This window comes from Anomaloglossus baeobatrachus, chromosome 6 (assembly GCF_048569485.1).
Source record: "Anomaloglossus baeobatrachus isolate aAnoBae1 chromosome 6, aAnoBae1.hap1, whole genome shotgun sequence".
Classification (NCBI taxonomy): Eukaryota; Metazoa; Chordata; class Amphibia; order Anura; family Aromobatidae; genus Anomaloglossus; species Anomaloglossus baeobatrachus.
The window spans coordinates 344,348,063-344,363,679 of NC_134358.1; the positions used below are offsets into that span (position 1 = coordinate 344,348,063).

The following is a 15,617-nucleotide window of genomic DNA, read 5'->3' on the forward strand; positions in this document are numbered from 1 at the left end:
GGATTGAGTATTAAAAATTGAGAACAAACTCACAAAAAATATAACTGGAGAGGGTCTAGATATTAACTCAGTTCAAACAGAGTTGTGTTACAACATTTAATAGTTCATTCCGAAATGTATATTAAAAACTCAGGAAGAAAGGAGTCTTTACATTTTGTCAAAAGTCAGTCCCCCGACGAAGTGTAGTGACGTGAAACACGTGTTGGGACGTCGGTGCCCATGTGTAACCCCGTTACCAGACAGTTATTGAGCTGCTAGTTTATAGGTGAGTGATATTGGTTGCCCTTATGTGTGATTATTCATGGATGGTAGTGAGCTACAATCATTATGATGTAATCCTGTTAGTCACAATTGTTTGGCACCATCTAATGTTTGTTCCCACTGTATCCCATTACTGAATTTATACATCATATTTACTGGTCCTTTCTTTCCGCGGGGGCATGTGGGGTTCTTTCCCCTTTTGCACTATAACCCATCCCTATTTTGTTCAATTTTTTGTATGCTGGAGCAAAAATTAAAAAAATTATTATAATAATAATTATAATAATATTATGATGTTGCTTATTAGGATACTATATGCAAAATTTAAAGACTCCTTTCTTCCTGAGTTTCTAATGTATGTTTTTGGGAGTTGTTGCCCATTTGCTTAATATAAGATATGTGGGTGGTCCTTGTCTTTTTCATTATTCCTTTCGAAATGTGCAAAATTTGATAAGGAAATACTGGTACATTCTGAAAAGTGATCCCATTCTGTCAGATTGTTTACAAGACAATCCAAAAATAATTTTCAGGTGGAATAAAAATTTCAAACATTTAGTGGCACCTAGCCGTATATCATCTAGTGTAGTATTTAAAAGGATTCAGCCCAATGAATGACTGCTTAGCACCGGGGTGTATCTATGCGGTAGTTGCAACTGTTTATGCTGTAACACTATACAAGTTGGAAAAACTAGCTTCCAATTAGCAGTAACTGGAGAGATATTCCCTATCAAACAACATTTGGGCTGTAAATCATCATATGTAGTTTATTTGTTACAATGCAGCTGCAATATCCAATACATTGGCCGAATAATTCAACCTATGCACAGTAGGCATTAGTATTGACACACTAAGTAACTAGGATCAAAATATCAATAAATCTATTAATTAAGGAAGTACTGAGTAGGACTATTATATTAAATTTTATTTTGTATTTAATATGGCAGGATAATGGGGGAGGGTAGGCTTATGGGATCATAATAAAAATTATATAAAACAAAATAAAAAATAGTGAATAATATATATTTTTTTAAAAAAAATCCCCTATAAGGTTCAGTATAATTTACTATTAGCTCTTTGATGAGTTTTATAAGGGTTATTGCGCCATTACACTCACAAAAATAACCTTGGGTTTTAAAATTGATTCAAATATTTTAATCTTTTGTTATACAGATATATTTGTTATGTGCGTCTTTTAACATTTATTAATTTTCTTTTTATTTATATATTAGGATTTTTTCTTTGCATATACTATCACATATTTGTGTGGTTAATGCTCATTTTAGTTTTTAATATATGTCTGTATGTAGCAATTTTAGATTATAAATTGTGTTAGTTATTGATTATTTCTTTATCATTATTTGTTAATTATGCTTTAATGTATTATCAACATATATCTATATAAGGCAGAGTAAACACTGCCTGTTTAGCATCTGATGAAAGGGATGTAATGTCCCGAAAATGTGTTGTGCGATTAAAGGGTTAAACCTCCTTGTCAGTGTGGTTGGATTTTTGCAGCACCCAGATTACCGCCCTTTTTTGTTTTGAATTTTCATGTACTTAATTATCTCCCAGGCTGGGAGCTGGTGGCCGTTGCAGCAGCGCGATGCCAGGACCAGGAAGCCGACGGAGGTAGCTGTCACTACTTCAGCAGAGCAGAGGGCTGTGGCGGCTTGGACCTCTGTCTGAATTCTCCCTGTCTGGCTTCTCCTGTGGTGGACTGTAGGAGGGAGGTTCCCGTACACGTACTGCTGCAGTGTTGTGCCTGTCAGCACAACAATAAAAGGTGAGTGCGATTTGGCACTACACTTATCATTCCACTGATTGATCTATACAGGAGCGCTTTTTTTCACATCTGCGGGATGTGCATAAACTTTTGGAGACATCAGCATGAGCTGGGGATGGGGTGACCACTGCAGGATGGCCAGATAGGCGAGAGAACTGACGTCCCCGCCGGGAGAGGAGGGCAGGACAGTGCGAGGATGTCGGTGTGGGTGTTACACAGGAGAAGGCTATAAGAAGATATAGTGGGGGAAATAAGTATTTGATCCCTTGCTGATTTAGTAAGTTTCCTCACTGACAAAGACATGAACAGTCTATAATTTTAAGGGTAGGTTCATTTTAACGATGAGAGATATAATATCCAAAATAAAATCCAGAAAATAACATTGTATATTATTATATAAATGTATTTGTATTTTGTAGAGAAAGATAAGTATTTGATCCCTCTGGCAAACAAAACTTAATACTTAATGGCAAAATCCTTGTTGGCAAGAACAGCAGTCAGACATTTTTTGTACTTGATGATGAGGTTTGTGCACATGTCAGGAGGAATTTTGGTCCACTCCTCTTTGCAGGTCATCTATTAATCATTAAGATTTTAAGGCCATCGCTTGGCAACATGGAGCTTCAGCTCCTTCCATAAGTTTGCTATACGATTAAAGTCTGGGGACTGTCTATTTTGGATCATTGTTGTGCTGGAAGACCCAGCCATGACCCATTTTTAATGTCCTGGCAGAGAGAAGGAGGTTGTCACTTAGGATTTTAGGGTACATGGCTCCATCCACTGTCCCATTGATGCTGTGAAGTAATCCTGTGCCCTTTGCAGAAAAACACCCTCAAAACAATGTTTCCACTTCCATGTTTGACAGTGGGAACAGTGTTCTTTAGGTCATAGGCAACATTTTCTTTCATCCATATACGACGAGCTGAGTTAATGGCAAAGAACTCAATTTATGTTTCATCTGATCACAGCTCTTTCTCTCAATCATTTTCAGAATCATCAAGGTGTTCATTGGCAGACTTCAGATGGGTGTGCACATGTGCCTTCTTGAGCAGTGGGACTTTGTGGGCACCGCAGGATTTTAATCCATTATGGCGTAATGTGTTATGTTATGGTCAGGAGACCTCATAAGATCTAGCAAAAATCCCATGAAAAATGATAGAAGATAATGCACAAGAATAGTTGGAAACTTAGCTGGCTGCAATCCACTAACTACGCAAACACAACTAGAAGTAGGGGGTGGAGCGTTCCTAACAAACCTAGACGCCTCATCAGCACCGGAGAACTAGCTAACTTCAAAGATGAAATGAGGAATCTTGACTTGCCTCAGAGCAGCCCCAAAGGAGTCAAAAGCCCCCAACATATAACGACTGTGATGTAAGAAAAAACAACACACAAATGGTAGATATAGAATTAAGCAAAGTGAGGCCCCGCTGGCTAGATATAAAAGTATAGGATAGATTGCTGGTTGCAGCCAGTAAAAACCCTGAAAAAATGCCAACACCTGATAATCAAAAAATTCCCTTAAAGACCACACAATCTTCCACCCACTATATCAAGAACTCTTGTGTAAATACATTTAAATAGAAAAGGCAAATATAATGGGAAAGATCTTAACTACAGAAACACAGGAGATACAAAAATACAAAACTCCTGAACAAAACAGGGAGTAATAACTCCCTTTCTTACTATGAATAAATCGCCGTCTAAAAATAGTGCAGAAAGAGCATCTATTCACTTGCAAGAAACAAAAGGGAATATTCTAAAACATTGATTTAGAAAAAGAAAAAGATTAAGCAGAAACGCCCTTCAGTGCAAAGTCAGCCTTTAACTAAGCCCAGACTAAGGCGGGCTTTGCACGTTGCGACATCGCAAGCCCATCGCAGGTACGATATCGTGTGATAGCTGGCGTAGCGAAAATTATCGCTACGCCAGCTTCACATGCACTTAACTGCCCTGCGACCGTCGCTATGGCCGGCGACCCGCCTCCTTCCTAAGGGGGCGGGTCGTGCGGCGTCATAGCGACGTCACACGGCAGGCGGCCAATAGCCACGGAGGGGCGGAGATGAGCAGGATGTAAACATCCCGCCCACTTCCTTCCTTCCGTAGCCGCCGGCGGCAGGTAAGGAGATGTTCCTCGCTCCTCCTGCGGCTTTACACACAGCGATGTGTGCTGCCGCAGGAACGAGGAACTACATCGTACCTGTCGCGGCATCGCAATTATGAAAAAGTCAGAGCCTGCAGCGATGATACGATAACGACGCTTTTGCGCTCGTTAATCGTATCATCTAGGCTTTACACACAACGATGTCGAAAGTGACGCTGGATGTGCGTCACTTTTGATTTGACCCCACCGACATTGCACGTGCGATGTTGCAACGAGCAAAGCCGCCCTAAGAGAGCAAAATACTTATCAGACATAGCTGCAGATTCACAATGACATGGAGATAAAACCAATGCAAAAGGAATGAAAAAGTTGCTGAAGAAATCATTCCTGGAGAATCCAAAAAGGAGCAGAAAAAAGCAATAACAGAACCTACAGGGAAAGGCAAAAAGCCTAAAGTCTGGACGACAAACTTCAGGACATCACATGGAGCAGAAACAATTATCACCGGCAAAGGTTAGACAAAAAACGCCTTCCTACATCCCCCCAGGCTGGACTCCATAGGCTTCCTGAAGCAGTAATCATCTCCTACACCTGTCTGAGCAGACAATAGAAAAAAACTGTGGAAAGAGAAGCGCAATAGGGTCTTACCCCGGTAGAATGGGGGGGTATCAAGAGGGGTAGTGGTACTCACCTATAGGGGTTGTGACAGTCACAATGCCTATAATAGCATGTATGTAACTCCACAGTCACGGCAGCGGTCCCCGGGTTTGGCAGATAAAAGAGAGTAATAGAATCGGGTATCCAAGCCGCACCAATGACTAGCCGATCATGGAAATAGGGGATTAATGTTGCTTTAATTATGCATAGGTCAACGCGTTTCGGAAGACACAGCTTCCTTCCTCAGGACAGACTGGCAAAGGACAACAAAATTTGTTGTCCTTTGCCAGTCTGTCCTGAGGAAGGAAGCTGTGTCTTCCGAAACGCGTTGACCTATGCATAATTAAAGCAACATTAATCTCCTATTTGCATGATCGGCTAGTCATTGGCGCGGCTTGGATACCCGATTCTATTAGTCTCTTTTATACACCTGTCTGAGCGATAGATGCAGAGTCAGACTCACTACCAACACTAGCCACCAGATGGCGTCCAGAAACACTCCAGGGAACAGCACCATCTCTGATGATATTCACAACAGTGTTAACAATCGTTTTATTGGTGACAGTGGTCCCAGCTGCCTTGAGATCATTAACAAGTTTCCCCCTTGTAGATTTAGGCTGATCTCTTATCTTCCTCATGATCCTGGATACCTCACAAGGTGAGATTTTGCAATGAGCCCCAGATCGATGTCGATTGACAGTCAGTTTGTATTTCTTCCATTTTCTTACTATTGTACCAACATTTGTCTCCTTCTCACCCGCATCTTACTTATGCTTTTGTAGCCAATTTCAGCTATGTGCAGGTCTATGATCTTGTCCCTGACATCCTTAGAACGTTCTTTGGTTTTGCCTATGTTATAGAGGTTAGAGTCCCACTGATTGAGTTTGTGGACAGAAGTCTTTTATACAAGTGACAATTTAAGACAACTGTCTTTATTGCAGGTAACAAATTGATTATTAGCATCTAACTAATCTGTAGGAGCCAGAAGTCTTAATGATTGAAAGAGGATCAAATACTTATTTCTCTCTGCAAAATGCAAGTGATTTTCTGGATTTTATTTTTGATATTCTCTCTCTCACTGTTAAAATAAACCTACACTTAAAATTATAGACTGCTCATGTCTTTATTAGTGGGCAAACTTACAAAATCAGGAAGGGATCAAATGCTATATTTCTTGTTTTAAAAGACGTATCGGATTATAAGACGCACCCCAAATTTAGAGATAAAAAAGGTAAAAAAAAGAAAAAGGAGTACGTCTTATATTCCGATTTTGTCTTACAAGAGGGGGGCGGCAGCGGTGGTGGAGCAGGGTCACAGGAGGCAGAGGCTGTGCTGGCAGCGTCAGTGGGTTAGTGGTGGCGGCGGGTCAGTGGTGGCAGCGGTGGCGGGTCAGTGGTGGCAGCAGCGGCGGGTCAGTGGTGACAGCGGCGAGTCAGTGGTGGCAGCGGAAGCTGCGGTGGTTGTGTGGTGGAGCAGGCCGGTGCGGCGAGTGTCCCAGTCTGTCCGCGGTCTGGGCTTCAAAGAAATGGTGCTCAGAGCGGCATGTGCGCAGATGGAGCTCACATCCAAGAGCTCCATCTACTGACTCCCGGCGCCATCATTTGAAGCTGGGACCGCAGACAGACTAAGAAACTTGCTGCACAGCTACCGCAGTCCACACAGCCACCCGGTCACACAGAGTGGCAGCCAGCAGGCCGCCCTCCCGCACAGAGAGGCAGCCAGCCACTGGGACAGAGAGGCAGCTGGCCGCCGACACCGACAGGCACCTGGCCACCCACACGCACCTACAAGCACCCTGCTGGCCGCAGACAGACTAGGAAACTCGCCGCACGCACAGCCACCACAGTCCGCACAGCCACCCGGCCGCACAGAGTGGCAGCCAGCAGGTCGCCCACCCGCACAGAGAGGCAGCCGGCCGCTGGCACTGACAGGCACTTGGCCGCAATCACCGACAGGCACCCTGCCGGCCACACACAGAGCCATACAGACAGTCCCCGTGAATTCACCTCCCGGAAGCTACATTGTATTCGGATTTTAAGAAGCACTTCTTATTTATCTCTTACATTTTTGGGAGGAAAAGTGCGTCTTATAATCCGAAAAATACGGTACTTATTTCCCCCACTGTAGCAAAGTGTTTTAAAGTTGCCCTTTCCTCAGTTTGAAATATAATTAAGAAATGACAGTTAACAGGAATATTGGTGATCAAGATAAGGTCTGGAAGACAAAGCAAAATTTCTGTGAGAGCTGCTCATAGGATTGCTAGAGAGGCAAATCAGTAACCCGCCTGACTTCAAAAGATGTTGAGGAAGATTTAGCCGACTTTGCAGTTGTTTTACATTGTTCTACTGTTCAGAGACACCTGCACAAATATGGCCTTCATGGTAGAGTCATCAGAAGAAAACCTCTCCTGCATTCTTACCATAAAATTCAGTGTCAGAAGTATGCAAAAAATCCCTATTTAAATAAGCCTAATGCATGTTGGAGACAAGTCCTTTAGACCGATGAGGTTTAAATAGAATTCTTTGGCCCACAATGATCAAAAATATCTGTGGAGAAAAAAAGACACAGAATGTCATAAAAGGAATATTTTGCCAACCATTAAGCATGGGGGGTGGCTCAGTTATGCTTTGGGGAACATTTCACGGGTAGAGGAAAGAATGGATGAAATGAAATTTCAACAAATTCTTGATGCAAACTTAACTCCATCTGTAAAAAGCTGAATTTGAAAAGAGGATGACTTCTACAAATGCATAATGATCTTAAACACACATCAAAATCCACAATAGACCACCTCAAAAGTCGCAAGCTGAAGGTTTTCCAATGGCACTAACAGTCCCCAGATCTGAAAATTTGTGGCTAGACTTCAAAAAAACAATGCATGGAAGATGACCCAGGAATCTCACAGAACTGAAAGACTTTTTCAAAGAAGAATGAAATAAATGAAAGACTCTTGGCTGGATACAAAACACATTTGCAAGCTGTGATAAATGCCAAAATGGGTGCTACTAGGTACTTACCATACAGGGTACCAAAACTTTTGCATCAGCCCATTTTCCTTTTTTGTCAATTTTAAAATGTAAAATATGAAAATAGCTTTTTTTTTGCCTAAAATAAATTGGAAATGGGTCATCTCTGACTTTGTCTTTTAGCGATCGTTTCATGTTTAACTTCCATAACTGTTCACAGTAACAGTAATTTTGACCAGGGGTGCCCAAACTTTTAAACTGTAAAAGGAGTTCAAATGAATGCAACAACCACTATGAACAGTTTTCTTCCACAATAGATTGGTTATTACTTTTCTAAGTTTGAAGGTTCTGATTAACAAGTGGTTCTACATGAATGTTAGAGTAAACATGAATTAAATCTTTTCTCTTTCTTGCCTTCAGAAAGCTGTTGAAGTTATGTGCATTGTCCTGAAACGGTGTAACGACATGATGAATGTTGGACGGCTACAAGGGTTTGATGTAATGTTCCTATTACATTTATTATACCATTATTAATTATTTTTATTATAATGAAAAGGTTCCGTGTTGGTGTTGTATAATGAAATAATTGACAGTAAAGTAAACTAAAAAAAAAAAGAAAAATCATGCATTAAGAGAATTTGTTTTTGTAATCCATTTAAAGGTATTTTCTAGAAAAAAAAGCACATTGATGACATTTCTTTTTCATTTCTCAGTTGGTTTAGTAATCAGCAGAACAAAATGGCTGAGGCAAAAAAAGATCCAGCTGGCATTACAGGTCTCTCTCTCTCTCTCTCTCTCTCTCTCTCGTGATAGGTTCATATAGATTTTTAGTAGGAAATCAATTTTCACATGAAAAAAAGGGGTACAGCGGATCTGTTTTTTTTTTTTACAGAATCCGTCACATCAGTTTTACCAAAATCTGCGACGGATCCATTGCATCAGTCACAAAAAAGATTGTGACTGATGGCAAAAAATTGATGTGTGAAATAGGCCTTACTTGTCTTGAACAGCCATTCTGTATTAACAGACTGCTTAAAGAGTGAGCTACAATACTGGACGAAGCTGCATGTACAGACATGACAATGAGCCTGTCTGAGGATACGCTGACACCTAATTTCTGCTTAAGCATGGGGAGTGAATGTGTTTTTCTTGAGTTCAGACAAGCACTGAAAGTGTGCAGTTCTGTGTTCTTGCCCACATATTAGACAAGTGCAGAAGGTGCCACAGCCTATATACAAAAAAACTACATTTAAGAATAATACAAATATACAGTAAGTAGCACCATCACCCTATGAACAAACAATACAATATTTTTATTTGACTGGGACACCAGCAAGAAAGCAACATACACTCCTGTTAGTGGTGTATACACAGTTAATGAACAGCTATAAACAAAAAAACTTATTGCGCTTATCCCCTATTATATTTGTGAAGTAACACTGCTTCAATGCGTCTTAAATAATTTGCCAGTCAAAAAGGGAGACACTGTTACCAATGTGTAGTATGTATAGAATTAATCTAAAAATATTCTAAATTATAAAAGATTTCTAGTTATACAAGTGCATATATCCCAAAAACAGGAATAAGAATAAAATCAATACTGGCAATGTTATTAATAAACCCAATGAGAATTAGGCAATAGAAATGTGAAATGAAAGCCAATTAGATCTGTGATACCTGATCTAGACTGTACTAAATATAAAGTGCTAGTGCTCTCGGTCATGTTTTGTCAAAATTGCACAAGTATATGACTCGCCCCAGGGCTATGGGGTACTCGGTTCCGGGCGGTGTGTTACTGGTGTGTGTCACTGGGTGGCTGCTGCCCGGTTCCTGGGGGTTCGCTTTAAAAGGGGTTATGTACAGGGGAATAGTTAATAAAGTTTGTTGGGGCGCCACTTGTGGGTTGCGGGTGTGGTGATGGAACCGCCGCTGCATGGTTCTCCCTACTGGGGCTGGTTTTGGTGGCAGCCTTGATGTTGGGCCCTACACAAGTAGGGTTGGGGCCCCAAGGGGTAGGTGATGGAGTTAGGCGCGGAAAGAAGGTAGGCCACACAAGGGATTGCAGTGTAACTGGTTCTCCTTACAGCAGTTGGATAGCTGGTACCTGGAGGAAGGCTGGTCTTTACCAGTGGTTCCCTTAGTTCCAATGCCAGTTTGTTGACCTGGTGGCTTCTTTCCCCTGCACCTTTCTCAAGTTGGTGGGTCCCCGTGGCTTCGAGCGTCTTGGGGTCCCTTCCTGTTAGTTTCTCAGTCTCTGGTCCGTATGGTGGGCAGTTTGAACCCTGAAGGGTCGGTGTTTCATTCCGGGCCCTGGTTCTCCCGTAACTGCTGGTGCCCCTGGACTTTACGGTTAGTGAGGTCCTGGATAGTCCCCTCACTGTGTAGATTTTATCAGGTCTGCCTGAAGTGTTTGCCTGACCTAGGGCACTGTACCCGTTGGTGCTATGGTTCCAAGAGTACTCCACCGTACTCCTTCGGCAACCACATGCCTGCGCCTGACAGGTCACTGTTACACACTCCCGTCAGTACGGTTACGTCTGTCTCCTCTCACTTACTGACTATCTGACCCCTCCTCCCTGATTGTCGTCTAGTGGACTGGATCAGCTCCACCCATAAGTGGCCATCCATTGGGTCCATTTCTAGTCGGTCACCAGTCCTTGGGGAAGGGAAAAAACAGGGATTATACATGTGTGAACCCTGTAGTTTCGGTGCTCCGTTCCCCGGGTCTCCCGTTACTGCTGGTGCCCCCGGACTTCTGAGGTCATTGAGGTCCTGGATGGTCCCCTCACTGTGCAGATTTTATTAGGTCTGCCTGGAGCGTTTGTCTGACCTAGGGCTCTGTACTCCTGTGTCAGTACAGTTACCTCCATCTCCTCTCACTTCCACTTACTAACTGTCTGTCTGTCCCTTCCCACCTGGTTGTTGTCTAGTGGACTGGATCGGCTCCACCCCTAGGTGGCCATCCATTGGGTCAAACTTCAGTCTGTCACCAGTCTGTGGATGGGGAAAAATGGGATTATAATTTGTTTTGCTGTTACCGGCACTGGTCTTCCAGGTCCCTGGGGGTAGGCCCTGCATCTTTGACAGGCTGCAGTACCTTGTAGTGCCCAGATGGGTTCAGGGGCGCTACATATAGAAGGTAAGATGAAATAATGGTTGTATCTTACTTTAACTGTAGGTTCCTTTGTTCCACCAGAAAGAAAATCAATGATTAGGTAAACAATTGGGCATACCTGTTACTACAGGCGTGAGCTAAAAGCTAGCAATCCTGGGTACCCAGCAGGAAGTTGTATCGCAGATGCATGGGTTCCAAGAACCAGGTCTATACTGTGCCACATGCCCCAGCATATGAACTCCCATGATGCCGCGACTGTGACACCTGGGTATCAGCATTTTCAGATGTGCTGGCAAGGTGTGGAGTCGATACTGGGGGTGACATAACCAGTGAGTATGGTGGCCGCTAGGGCTCACAAATCCTCCTACCTGTTTCAAAGCACTGTGAGCTTCTTCTTCAGGGAAAAAACATACTCCGAACACTCCACCACCTTCTATACATATTATGCTGATTAGTTAGTTATAAAAGACTTATTCACTTAGTAATCACAGACTACCAGAAGGGTGCACTGCAAATATGACAAAACCCTTTTATCTAGAACCTTTTTGTATTTAACACATATTTATTGCCAGAATTCCTTGATATATTATATCATAAAGACAAATGCTTTTTGGAATCCCAACATCATTTGATCACAAATTCTACCATCTTATAGTGACTTGAAAAGTTGAGCTATATATTGGATACATCCTTTGATCACTAGTATAAAAAAAATTTCACCAGATTAATAAAAGTCCCACTATTTATTAATACTGTTTTGTTTGGAAATTAAGTGTATGCATAAAACCTATTTAATATATAAAATGTTCACTTTATTTCTTAAAAGAATTGTTTTAATTAAAAGCAAACAGCTCAAGTTCATGGTTCAGCCAATTCGGGTAATTTAGTTCAATTCAGAAATCCACCTCATTGGTGCGCATGCCTTTTTTATAAAAAAAAAAACACCCAACACCAATCACGTGTAATTTTTTATCAAGCCTATAAAATGGGTTCCTTTAATTGACTTATTATGTTTTTACAAAAAATGTTTGGATAAAGGATGAATTTTAATTCTCTTTTTAGATTCTGATACACAATTTTCGTTTTGTATGTCCCACATATGTTTTTCCACAAGGGCATATAATTGCAGCTGATCACATTAAATTTACTTTCACCATTTGGTTTATTAATATAAGTATTTTTGGGGGACATTAGTTGTTTGTTTGGAGCCTTAGCACATTCCACACAGTCTTTTGATAGTGTAATACAACCTGAGTTCAGTTTAAGGTGGCCCTGTGAACTAGATGGTCTGTTAGTGATGTTTGGTTTTGAGGGTCCCTAGTGGATGTGCTTTACAGAGGGAGCAATCAGAAGGTCCAAGTTATGGGCCCTTCAAAACACAAATCTGGGAAAAGAGGGCAAAAATTCCTTCACCACCAGGTCTTCTTTACTAATTTGCCATAGGTTGTTTATCGGTTTCTTAAGGGGCCTATTTTGTACATTATACTTCAGAATTATGGAAATTGATGCCAGCTCCAAACATCACTAACAGACCATCCAGCTCACAAGGCCACCTTAAACTGAACTCGGGCTGTATTAAACTATTGAAAGATGGTCCACAAGGTTTTATTTTGGTGCAACATGTGCTATGGCTGCAAACAAAAAACTAGTGTCTCTAAAAAATACTCACTCATATATTAATAAACCAAATAGAGAAGGTAAATTTAATGTGGTTGGCTGCTTTTCATGCCATACGATTGGCGTAATATGCGCAAATATATGCCCCTGTGGAAAAACATGTGGAACATAGAAGATGAAAATTGTGTATCATAATCAGGGAACACTTTTACAATATCAAAAAGGAAATTAAAACTCCTCCTGTGTCCAAACATTTGTTGTTAAAACATAATTAGTCAATTAAAGGAACCCATTTTATAGGCTTGGAAAAATTTACGCGTGACTGATGTGGGGGGAATTTCTTAGAAAAAATGTCACGTGCAGAAACGAGGTAGATTTTTTTAATTGGACTCAAGGATCTTGAATGGGCTGAACCATGAGCTTGAGCTTGTTTACGCTTAATATAAAAAAAAATAAAAAATGATTTTAAAAAATAAAATTTTAATGTTATACATAAAATAGGTTTTATGCATATACTTACATTACACATAAAAGAGTATTAATAAATAATGGGACTCTTATTAATCTGGTGAAATGTGTTTATACTGGTGATCCAAAGGATGTATCCAATATATAGCTCAACTTTTTAACTCATTATAAGATGGTAGAATTTGACATCAGATGAGGTTGGGATTCCTAAAAGCATTTGTCTTTATGAAATAAAATATCAAGGAATTCTCAATTCTCAATAAATATGTGTTAAATACAAGATGATTCTTCTAGATAAAATGGTTTTGTTATATTTGTAGTACCGCATGCAGGTAGTCTGCAATTATTAAGTGATTAAGTATGTTATAACTAACTATTTAGCATACTATATAGAAGGTGGTGGAGTGATCTGAGTATGCTTTTACCTTGACAAAGAAGCACGGAGTGCTTCGAAATGCGTGGGAGGATTTGTGAGCTCTAGTGGCCATTATATTCACTGGTGATGTTACCCCCAGTATCGACTCCACACTTTGCAGGCACATCTGAGAACCCCAACACACAGGCATCACAATCACGGCATGTTGGGAGTTCATATGCTCGTGCATGACACCTCCGATATACCTGGTTCTTTGAACCCCCTGTATCTGCGATACAACGCCAGGTATACTGAATTGCTGTCTTTTAGCTCACAACTGTAGTAACAGGCATGCCCAATAAATTTACCTGCCCATTGAGTTTCTTTCTGGTGGAATGAAGGAACCTACAGTTAAAGTACGATACAACCATTATTTCATCTTACATTCCAACATGATCAATTTTGACAATACATGCCCGTGAAGCATACATGGGACTAGCACTTTATATTTATATAAACCTGTAAAAATACAGCCAATACACAAATAGTAATAATAGAATTCAGGTTTTATTAATGAATAAAAATATTAAAAGTGCAAAAAGCACAAAAGCAGCACGACAGAGGACAAAAGTAGGGACATAGGTACATATAAGCATAAATATAAATTTCTCCACAATATATAGAAAAAAAATTTTTATTTGTATGTAAGAAGCCCAAGTTAAAAATATATGCCTAGTGGCATACTTACCACTAGGCAAGTACTACTAGTACTACTTGCCGCAAGGCATAGCACTATTTGTACAAAATGGAAAAGAAATATATTATAGAAAAGGTATAAATGTGTAGAAAAATTATTAAAAAAGGGGAGATTATTGCACAATAAGTAAAGTACAAAGCAAGTGCAAAAATGTGAAAAATATACACTTATCAGTAAAATATATGACTGGTGAGTCCAAGTGGAATTTCCATAGTCAAATATTTGCACATGTGCTAGATTGTAGGGCTATCACAGACTCATAGGTCCATATTAAATGAGGTGGAGATAGAAAGCCAAAAATATCGGCATATGAAGTGAAATGACAAGAAGAGGTAGTGAGAAGGGGTTACCTGCGGTCATGTCCTGCTGCCGTGCCGACGCCAAACCAACACGTGTTTCGGCACGTGGCCTTCGTCAGGGAGGTGTGGTGTCGGATGGCAGAAGGGGGGCCCATATATACTGGCGTCCACCAATCAGTGTTTTGATTGCGGGATATAATTATCGGGCACATGTGAGCAGGCCGAGTACGTAGCGCGCCATCATGAAGGACGTCACCCGGGGGCGGAGCCGATGACGCGAGCGGCCGAGGACCACGTGGGAACCACATGGTCCTGGGCGATCACATGACCGGGTCCGAACACGGGAGTATACACGCCCCCATGATGACGCACACCGGACAGACCAGCGCATGCGCACATCCCAGTGGGAATCCATACAATAGATGAGAGTAGAGGGAGGGAACAAGGATTGTAGATAACTAAGAAAGAAGAGAGACATAATAAGAAGTGAATATATGAGAAGTGTGTATAAAGGTGAAAAAAAAAAAAAAAAAGGGGGGGAATATATACAATAAGTATATATATATATATATATATATATATATATATATATATAAATATATAACATATATATATAAAGGTGAAGTGAGTGGAAATGAAATGTTAATATAGTGTTTCTGTAGACATACATATAACAAGTGCATAAACTATGTGTACATAATTAACATATACAATAAATGCTATAAATTATCAAATATTGAACGTGAGTAAAGATGTGAAACTTCATCATGTCTTTTTATATTCTTCATTCTTCCCATTATCATCTCATCCACAGGAATACATCGCATCAGATGGAAAGGGCCAAAACATCATCAACATCAGACAAACAAACCGTCAAAGGGTAATACTAAAAAGATATAATAAATAACATTAATATATCATATAGACAAAAAAGACACCACAAAACATGAAATATATAGAATACATATAGACAATGTGGCCAATATAAAATTCAATAAAAAAGTCGATTGTTATAGAGATAAAAATACCGATGCACAGAAAAGACTGACCCATAAAATATATATTATCACTAATGTTAAGAATTAAGGAAGGGGGCAAAGCTCAAAATATCATTCAGCCCTTTAGGGTGTACGGTGTCCAGGGTCCAAATCCATTTACACTCTTGTTGAGCCAGTCTCCGCATTATATTACCGCCCCGAATACCAGAAATGATGTGATCAATACCAATTACCCTT

At 40.5% G+C, this 15,617-nt stretch overlaps 1 protein-coding gene across 4 annotated transcripts in view; it reads left to right on the top strand.

Annotated features, from left to right (window-relative positions):
* TRIO (trio Rho guanine nucleotide exchange factor) overlaps positions 1-15,617 on the top strand; it is a 3,493,742-nt gene that overhangs the window by 2,199,572 nt on the left and 1,278,553 nt on the right. For 3 of the 4 annotated variants that reach the window (XM_075314973.1, XM_075314976.1, XM_075314974.1), the window contains exon 50: positions 8,192-8,269. In XM_075314973.1, the coding sequence (XP_075171088.1) occupies positions 8,192-8,269 (78 nt within the window). Of the gene's footprint in view, positions 1-1,833; positions 2,045-8,191; positions 8,271-15,617 lie in introns of those variants that run through there. The other variant, XR_012724343.1, reaches the window with a different exon arrangement.